General features: G+C 40.9%; 2 protein-coding genes across 2 annotated transcripts; one reads left to right on the top strand and one right to left on the bottom strand.

Moving 5' to 3' along the window:
* Positions 1-258: 258 nt before the first annotated feature.
* On the top strand, positions 259-2,912 carry LOC118399841 (toxin MIT1-like). Its single transcript, XM_035796068.2, has 3 exons — positions 259-409; positions 1,626-1,751; positions 1,947-2,912. Exons 1-3 carry the CDS (start codon positions 338-340, stop codon positions 2,070-2,072), a joined length of 324 nt encoding a protein of 107 aa, XP_035651961.1. The 5' UTR covers positions 259-337; the 3' UTR covers positions 2,073-2,912.
* A 2,326-nt stretch (positions 2,913-5,238) lies between these two features.
* Positions 5,239-7,791, bottom strand: LOC118399747 (probable G-protein coupled receptor 173). The gene has a single exon (XM_052474595.1). It carries the CDS (start codon positions 6,939-6,941, stop codon positions 5,820-5,822), a length of 1,122 nt encoding a protein of 373 aa, XP_052330555.1. The 5' UTR covers positions 6,942-7,791; the 3' UTR covers positions 5,239-5,819.
* Positions 7,792-9,930: the final 2,139 nt, after the last annotated feature.

Consider the following 9,930-nt stretch of genomic DNA (forward strand, 5'->3'; position numbering starts at 1 on the left):
CAACACAACTACAGGCTTGAGATCACTGAAAGGGTATGATAATGGTGGAAAAGAACAGGAAGAATTGGCATCAACATAAAAAAAATGCCAGAAGGATATTGTCGTGTTGAGCTTTACCTTGGGCTTCTCTTTTTTTCTCCGGAGGCTATGCTGGTGACTCATTTAGCTGGAATGGCTGGCTGGGTTTATAAACCTCTCTCTGTCCTCAACACCAGACTTTGGAGGCCACCTCTCTTTCCAAGTCCATCTAACGCACACATACACACGTAGGAACGCACAGCAGACCATCTCTTTCACCCTGGAGAACACAGGAGCTGGAGAACTTTTCTGCTTCACAATGTGGTCCAGCTGCTCCCTGCTATTCTGCCTACTGTTTGTGTCCCATGGGTCCTCAGCAGTCATCACAGGGGTAAGTGGAAGCCAACAGGTTATGAATAGATGATACTATAGAAACTTCATATTTTGTTATGGTAAGCTTGATTTGGTTGAATATTAAATCATTATCATAATTCATCCAAAACGGAAATGATAACAGGGGGTAAATGATCTCAGAGTGCCATGAGAAGCCTCTGATGAAGAAACAATGAAGTCACAGTCTGTATAACAGCATGTTTCATGTCAGTATGTCATTATCAGTCCAAGCCTGGCTATACCCAGAGAAGAACTGTTTGCGTTATGTTGCAGCAAGTAGAAGTATCTTTTCAGTCACTGTGAGGTTAGCCAGCTGTGAGATTGCCTTAGCAACCCATATAGAAGAGCACAATTATTGTCTTTTAAGTTAACATTTTAAACTGTGTAACCACAATAGTTCCTTCTGGGCGAACCAGTGTCAGATAATATGGGGAAAAAATATTTTTTCAATGTCTCCAACATACTGTATCTATACCCATCTATATGGAATCATTTGGACAATTCATGTTCCTTGAATATGGATTTAACTAGGAAAAAGGTTTTAATATATTAGTGGTCCTAGTTTTATAACTAAAGCGAAGCTTTTGCAGAGGCTGTACTACGCAGGTACAAGTTGTTGCATAGTACTTCGGGTGCCATGCAACCTGTTTGCTATTTGTGTAGTGGCACTGTTCTATTTATAAAATCTATAGTTTTTAGCAGAATTTTCTAAAGCTGGGCATACGTTGTTTTATCAGCTCCAATGACAATTTGGTATCTAATTTGAGGATGAAATATAATAGATGACAAACGAAAAAGTGCCAGAACAGTGCAGGCATATAGGGATGCTAATATGACTTGAGGTAAAAACAAGCAACCATGAAACAGAAACAGATTCTCCTCCCAGATTGTCACATTCAATCATCCCCTCCTTCCCTCATCTCAATCCTTCATTTCATTCAAAGTGAGAGCAGTCACTCAAGTTGTTCATATCCCTCTGAGCAATTTCAGGATCCTTTTTTAAAAATAAATAGCTTGCGATAACCTTATTAACCATATTATATAGCAGCGCCAAACATTCCAAAAATAAATCAATATCTGTACAAAGGGTTTGGCTTAGACTGAGCAGTATTTGGAAAAAATACAAAGTCACTTTTAATGCTTCTCAGTTTTCTCTAAAGCTTTTTTTTAAATCTTTCAATTCAACTCTATAAAATGGTGTGTGATCTCTCCAGGCCTGTGTGAAGGACTTGCAGTGTGGAGAGGGGATGTGCTGTGCAGTCAGTCTGTGGATCAGGAGCCTGAGGATGTGTGCCCCTATAGGACAGAAGGGAGACGAGTGCCACCCTATGAGTCACAAGGTTGGCCAAGTTTTGTACATCGTCTCTTCTCTGTATTACCTCACACCATAACTCACTAATCAATACCTCAGTCTCCACTTCATTTGTATTGGAACAGCAGAAAGAGTCCTTGATTTCCTTACAAAATATGGACTGACTTTTGTCTCTAAAGTGTAAAATTTTGTTCACAGTATGAATTTCTGTCTTTGTTTCCAGGTTCCCTTCATTGGCACAAGACTACATCACACATGTCCATGTGTGCCACATTTGGAATGCGTCACCACATCAGAGGGCAAATCAAAATGTATTTCATCGTACAACTACTCAGACTACTACCTCTGAGGACAACCACGGGAAGTGCTGATAGTCATTTTCTAGGTCTGCCTTAGTTTTTAAAATACTGTTTCCATTATATGTATTAAAGATAACATATAGACATTTTCAGGTTGACTTATATTTGAAAAGAACAATTTGCTCTCCCTTCTTATAGCTGCAATCCTTAATTGAAACATTAACAAAGTTGACACCCCACCACAGTTTCAGTAAAAAGTTGAGGAATGGGGCTGGAGAATTGCAACCACTCTCAAATCCATAGACTACACTATGGATGCAAGGACTGACAATCCATGATATCAACATTTCAGTTTTACATTTACCTCGTTTACAAACATCGGAGTAAAACAAACTTATATTTGGGTTTTGATGGGTACTACAGTTGAGCTAAGCTCATGAGGCATTTATACATGTATTCTTCAAGAATCAATGGGTACATATCATTAATTTACAAGTCCAAAATGGATGTAGCAACTAAGGATGACCCTTTTAAGATTCTGGACTTCCCAATAAACAAAACATGCCCACTGTAAATGCTGATGGTATCTAGTGCCATTCCAAATCAAACAAGAACAACGACTGGATCTGTACATAGGTCCACGAAATATACAGTTTCACTTGCACAGCTTTGCGACTTTACAAACGTGAACGTTCATTATCTGCATAATTATGTTTAAACCGATATGGAATAAAAATCCTTTCGGGTTTGTTCGTGAAAGACAGACAGAACTCATTTCAAAAAGAGCTACTCTGTTTACTATTGTGAATGGCCACTAACAGTGTGTGACGTCCAAAGGACATTTTGTCGCTGCCTTGTTGTTGTATTGTACTGTATGCGACTGGACCTTATGCGCATTATGTTGTTGTTGTTGTTATTGGTGGTGGTGGGACCTGCCATTCAATCACTGGACTTGTTTTGGGGAATAAATGCAATTCAAATAAATAGGAAAAGTGTCTAATCATGTACCTCTATCAAGTGTATTTGAACGTTTCGTAATACAGATGCGTGGTCAGACTTCCTCAACGTCATGAACACTCTACGTTAACGTAGAGTCATTCTACTTTAATACTACGCTTAAATATCATCTCTAGGGAGACAGGAAGGAAATGCAATCAAGGGGTCATTTCATTGAAGGAGCATGTTCCTTTCTGTTATCTGCAACTAGGGCACGCACATCACCCTATACCATGCTTCTGTGGCCCACTGTTTTTACTGGTCAGGCTGTGTGAGCAGGAAAACCTCTGGGCCCAAAGCATATTCGAAATAACTGACCCGTACTTCACTAACATTGTAGTTGAATTGAAAGAGTTTGGGAATTGAAAGGTTAAAACAGACATCAGCAAAAGAAAGAGTTTTCTCTGTAATAATAGAGCACAGGTCTCCGGAAGTCTGACAGCTCTGAAAATCTGTCATTGTCAGGCTACATTTTACAGTGCATTCATTCAAAGCGCAAAGCTATAATTAGATTTGTCCAATGGTTAAGGGGACCAGTGTTCGTTGACTCATCTTAATCTAATTATTTATTCATGGGAATCTGTGTTATTCAGCTCTAGTTACATTTCAAACTCGTTTCTCAGTATTGATATAGATTAGCTTCTTAACGGGTCAATCTCCCAATGGCCCAAATATTGGAGCTCATCCACAGTCCAGTGATCAAAATTATGTCTTTCAGACGTCCATGGATGGTGCTCACTGGGAGTACACTAGCACATACAATGTGGTCACTGAGCCTTGCCATTTCAATGTAGGTATATTCAGACAAGGGCATCATAAACTCTATGCAATAACACAGATTTCACCCTAACTTACTCTAGGGATGAAAAGTAAATAACAGCAGCAGATGTAGGGTCAACAATATGGCCGTGTACAGGCTCTGCAACATTTTTTTCATGAGCACAGCAAAGAGGCAGAGAGAGTACTACTGGGGCAGAACTGTTGCATAAAAAAAATGCTTGACCTGAAATGGTATTTCATGAGAGAATTCAACGGTGAGTAAGATTCAGTATCTCAGAAGCCACAGAGATTCTGCTGATAGCCTTGTATGTACATGCTGGGAGTGGAGCGGAGCAGATGTCAGTATGAGGCAGGCATGTTGTGATGGTAATGGTTATGAATGCAGTGAGGCCAGGCCAGGGAGGGAGGGTGTACTGTAGGTATACTGCGATGGCTCTGCACAGAAACAAAAGCTAAGCAACTCCCACTCTATCCCACTTCCCCATAGGGAGGTGAACCGGGCTACAAAGATTAAGGACTCCAATTAGCTGACAGATTTTCATTTACATGGCTGTAACAGAGACGAGCAGTGATCAAAATAATGGCTATTATACACTGTTGGCTTTTTTACATACTGCGAGGTGCATGTCCTCTCTCTAACTAAGCGTCAGCTGTCAGAGCAGCTTAACGGTCACTGTACCTGTACACAGCCAATCTGTAAATAGCATACCCAACTACCTCATCCCCATATTGTTATTTATCTTTGTGCACCCCAGTATCTCCACTTGCACATCCTCATCTGCACATCTATCCCTCCAGTGTTAATGCTACATTGTAAATATTTTGCCTCTATGGCCTATTTACTGCCTTACCTCCCTAATCTTCTACATTTGCACACACTGTACATAGATGTTTATATTGTGTTGTTAACTGTACGTTTGCTTATGTGTAACTCTGTGTTGTTGTTCTTGGCCAGCTGTAAATGAGAACTTGTTCTCAACTGGCCTATCTGGTTAAATAAGGTGAAATATATATTTTTTAAACAACATGTTGGCTAGTTAAAGTGTTATCAGAAGAATGGAGTGTGCAATCAGAAGAAAACTGGACTCTTACTGCACTTCTTTTTCAGGTCCACAAACTTCCTAAGGCCAGTTAAGTACTATGGTATACGAATAATGGTCGTATTTTGCCTTACAGCATGGAATAAAGTAGTAATACTAAAATAACATGATTTGAGTATAATCATATTCTTGTTTCAGGGTAATACACCACATAACAGAAGGGCTACAATACACAAACAATATGGTAAGCTGAAAGTAATTGGGTTTGTGGATGATGATTGGAAATGGATGTTCCCATATGGTTTTTTGTATTGTAACTGAACAGATACTGTCCAATAACCATTTGCTTATTGTGTATTACAGAATCAAAGCAGTACTCATCATTCATTTGTTGTTTATTTACTCAGAAGTCCAAACAATGCAAACACCTCTCTGCAGCACTGACACTTTTCTTCTTTTAGAGTCCCATGGTCATTGTCCATAGAAACACAAATGATTTGTCTATTTTACCGGGAATGTACAAGGGATGCATTTGTATCACCAGATTATGTCAACATCCAGGAAGAACATGTATTTGCAAATGACTGTAAAAGTGAGTTAACACTTTCTCCACACAAATAATTCTACGATTTTCTGAAAGATACAAAGTCATTTTTTTTTGGTTTGTTCAGAATAAAGCGACAAAATAGCTTTACAGAATATTACACACGTCATATGTCTTTCTCACAGGGTTGACATAGGCCTAGGCTATAACTCAAAGAAAATACTAATGAGATTCATAAAATATGCTAAATTATTAGTATTTGAAATCAAGATTGGCAACTTTATACACTTTCTGTATGTGCAAATCACAAAATGTGGCCTTCAACATATGTGGAAAAATTGGGCAAGCAGAGCGACTGAGAAATATCACCTATAGGCTTTAATACCAACATGACAGTTCTGTTTGTTTTCCCTTGTCTAAAACAACAGTTGAACCTATCAGATGACACAGTAAGGCTCCATAGACATAGGCGTCTGTGTGCTGAGACAACACGGGAAACAAGCTCTGAGACGGATCCTCAGCTCCTTGTTGAATATGAAACAAATAATGGGATTCGCCCCCGCCTGAATGAACGTCATCCACACCGCCGCTGTCAGGTAGACCTGTGGAATGGTGCCTCCCTTGACAAAAACTCGAAGGTAGCAAGCAACTATGTACGGGGCCCAGAAGAGAAGAAACGCCAGAGTTATCATGTAATACATTTTCCCTATGCGTTTCTCCATTTTAAATTCATCCAAGACAAGCAGCCGCCTGTTTCCATTATGCGAGGCTTGCCTGATGCCCACTAATGTTGGTGGGGTGGGGCCACGTCCAAATCCTGCAATCCAATTGGCAGCTGCCTGCCCAGTTGCACCTGGCCCGTGGAAAGTCCAGTTTTGGCTTATAGCTGGGACCAGCTGAGCGGGTTTCATCTTGCGGTGGTCATAAACGAAACACAGCATCTTTATGTAAACAACGTGTGTTGTTCCCACGATGACAGCCAGCATCAACATGAAGCCCAGGGTATCGTTTGCTTTCACGTATCGGTGCTCGAAAATGCATTGTTCCTCCTCATGGATGAATTTGTAGGTGCCAACGTCGAATACAGGGGGGAAAGCCATAGCGACAGAGAGGGTCCAGACCATACAAATCACTGCCACACATGTCCATAATGTCATTCGTTTGGAATAAAACCTGTGGTGTGCTATCGCCATGTATCTGGTGACACTGACGCAGAAGAGCAGAAACGCTACATGGAAACAAAATAGGACTGACATGAAAGCAATAATCTTACAACTTATAATGCTGTATGTCCAGGTGGAACCGTTATTGATTGATATCATCACAAAGGGCAAACACACGGTAGACCGTATTATATCTGCCAAGCACAGATCAAGTAGAAAATAATACGGAGCCTTTTGAAGGGAGCTGTCTTTCAGCACCAGCAGGGACAGCGCCACATTCCCTACAAGGCTCATGCAAATGATCAGACCGAGCGAGGCCAGTTTCACCGCAGAGGCGGTGATAGCATAATTCTGTAGTGAAGGATTGCTTTCCCCAAACTCGCTTGTATTTGCCATCTATGCAACCAGGCTATTGTCAAAGCCGCGTTGATTCTATATTCACACATCAAGTTGTCCTGCTTCCTCTCGTCGAAGTATCAATGATTGATCAAAATTGCCCTGCAAAAAAATGTACATGATGCACGTTTTAAGTCAAAAATACCTCAGGTTAAACAGAATCTGCGTTTTAACCTATTCAGAATATAACTAATTATTCTCCTGGGTTTAAAGCATAGCCTGATTAACAAAAGCAATTGATATCCATCGAAAAATGAAGTCACCGTTTTACATTGCTTTTCTTGTAATCCTTCATCTCACAAGTGTCCGTTTCGAATATGAAATACACCCATGTTCGTAGTTCCATTTTCTGCTGATAGCAGTGTTCGCACACACCATTTTAAAAGGATCCGTTTAATGGGCACAAATTTCAAAAAAATATCTCCATTTCCACTGATGGCAGAGGTTCTCGTTCGTCTTGCGGAAGAAATAAACATAAAACGGGGGACAGGCCGTCATCATCACTTCAGCACGCAATTAATAGGGCATAGTAGGCTATAGCCAAACCACTGTTCAGTCCGCTCAATCGAATGCATGGTTTATGGATAGATCCAGAATTAAAGAACAGTTGTATATAAACTATACGCGTTGGTTTGTATTTGTGGAAAAGAAGTCTACTATTTACGTTGCCAAACGAGGTTGAATCGGATGAGGTAGAGACCGACACCACTGAACAGCCAGGGGCTAATCTCGAGATAGATGAGATGTAATCCACGTCCTCAGATCAGAAACGGAAACGTTTGTCCTGTGCGTGTACACTATTCTGCGATACATGGACTCATTCAATAATTGGATCCTGTCTCATGCATTCCTCAGGCATGCTTTTTCATGTAGCCTATAGAAAGCCTTGTCAAATGCAATCGTTTCGGTCGGGGGGGGTCCGTTACTTTTACGCTGAGTCAGCTTTAAAGGCACAGTCTTATACAACCAACCTAACCTAAAATGCAACGATCATCATCTAATTAAAAAATATACTGTAAGTAATTGTGTGAATTCATAGTCATACAGTCACACAGGACAGGTGCATTATGAAAATGCTACCAAGGGTCACAGAGATATAGTTCTATCGACCCATGTGTTTGAGTTACTATCTCACCCAAGTGTATGACTCTTCTGATTGCATTTACTATTTAGTAAGTCACTACAGATGATCCATGACTCTTATCCCCTGAACAGACATAGCCCACTGGGCACACACTGGTTGAATCAACGTTGTTTCCACGTTGTTTCAATGAAATTACATTGAACCAACGTGGAATAGATGATGAATCTGTTTCCAGTGGAGCAAACAGTAGGCTATTGTAGTCTACTTAGAAATATTTTATTCCTGTTTCTACTTTATTAGTCACATATGTTTCCAAATGCAGTCCAATTTTGACTGGTCAATATGCAGGATAGGCTTACACAACTTTGCCAACATGATTAGTTGGCACTACCAAGTAGGCTAGGCCTATAAGACTACCAACAATTTTTGTAGCCTAAACATTTGAAAAACTATAAGACAGAAGCCCACATATTACTATCACCAATTATATGTGATATGTTAGAGACATATCCATCTTACTTAACAAACTGTATGCACATAATATGGCACAATATGATATGTGGCAACGGTATGCATTATGTCAATGGAGTTGATAACACAAATCTAACAGCTGTGATTCACCAGTGCCCTCTGCAGGCAAGGCATTTTAGTGCAGGAGTCACAGAAATGCAGTACTGTATTTTTTATATTTGTTCACCTTTATTTAACCAGGTAGGCCAGTTGAGAACAAGTTCGCATTTACAACTGCGACCTGGCCAAGATAAAGCAAAGCAGTGTGACAAAAACAGCAACAGAGTTACACATGGGATAAACAAACTTACAGTCAATAACACAATAGAAGAATCTGTATACAGTGTGTGCAAATTAAGTAAGGAGGTAAGGCAATAAATAGGCCATAGTGGCGAAGTAATTACAATTTAGCAATTAACACTGGAGTGATAGATGTGCAGATGAGTATGCGCAAGTTGAAACACTGGTGTGCAATTCGTTCCAGTCATTGGCAGCAGAGAACTGGAAGGAAAGTGGCCAAAGGAGGTGTTGGGTTTGGGGTATCAGCCTACTCAGGGGAGTGGGGGAGGGGAGAGGGGGGGTAATTGAGGGTCTATCTCCTTCGCAGGCTACTTGTTTATGTTAGGTTATGAGCTATGGGGCCTATCATAGCAGGCATAAAATAATCCGGTTTTCAGGGGAATAGTGTATAGTGTAGTCTAGCCTCGATCACACGGATAGCGTCATTGCAATGGAATTCTGCGTTTGCTTTCCAGCATTGCGTTCAAAGGAGTGCATAGGTTGGATTTATCGAACATACAGTATGCGTCAAACTGTATGCGTAGACGCTGGACTTTTGTTGCACATTTATCCAGATGATGCTGCGTACCATTTTTGTGCAATGACGCTGTAGGTATGATCGAGGTGTTATTGTGAAGTGGAAATGTCTAGGAGGAAAAAACGTGTCAGCCTTGAAGTGGAAGGCCACACAAGCTCACAGATCGGGACCGCCGCGTGCTGATGCGAATAAAAATTCTCTGTCCACGGTTGCAACACTCAATACTGATTTCCAAACTTCCCCTGGAAGCAACGTCAGCACAAGAACTGTTTGTCGGGAGCTTCATGAAATGGGTTTCCATAGCCGAGCAAGCGCACACAAGCCTAAAATTACCATGCACAATGCCAAGCGTTGGCTGGAGTGGTGTATAAAGCTCGCCGCCATTGGACTCTAGAGCAGGGTTTGCGTTCTCTGGAGTGATGAATCACGCTTCACCATCTGGCAGTCCGACGGACAAATTTGTGTTTGGCTTATGCCAAGAGAATGCTACCTGCTTCAAAGCATAGTGCCAACTGTAAAGTTTGGTGGAGGAGGAATAATGGTCTGGGGCTGTTTTCATGGTTCGGGCTAGGCCCTTC

This window comes from Oncorhynchus keta, chromosome 21 (assembly GCF_023373465.1).
Source record: "Oncorhynchus keta strain PuntledgeMale-10-30-2019 chromosome 21, Oket_V2, whole genome shotgun sequence".
NCBI lineage: Eukaryota > Metazoa > Chordata > Actinopteri > Salmoniformes > Salmonidae > Oncorhynchus > Oncorhynchus keta.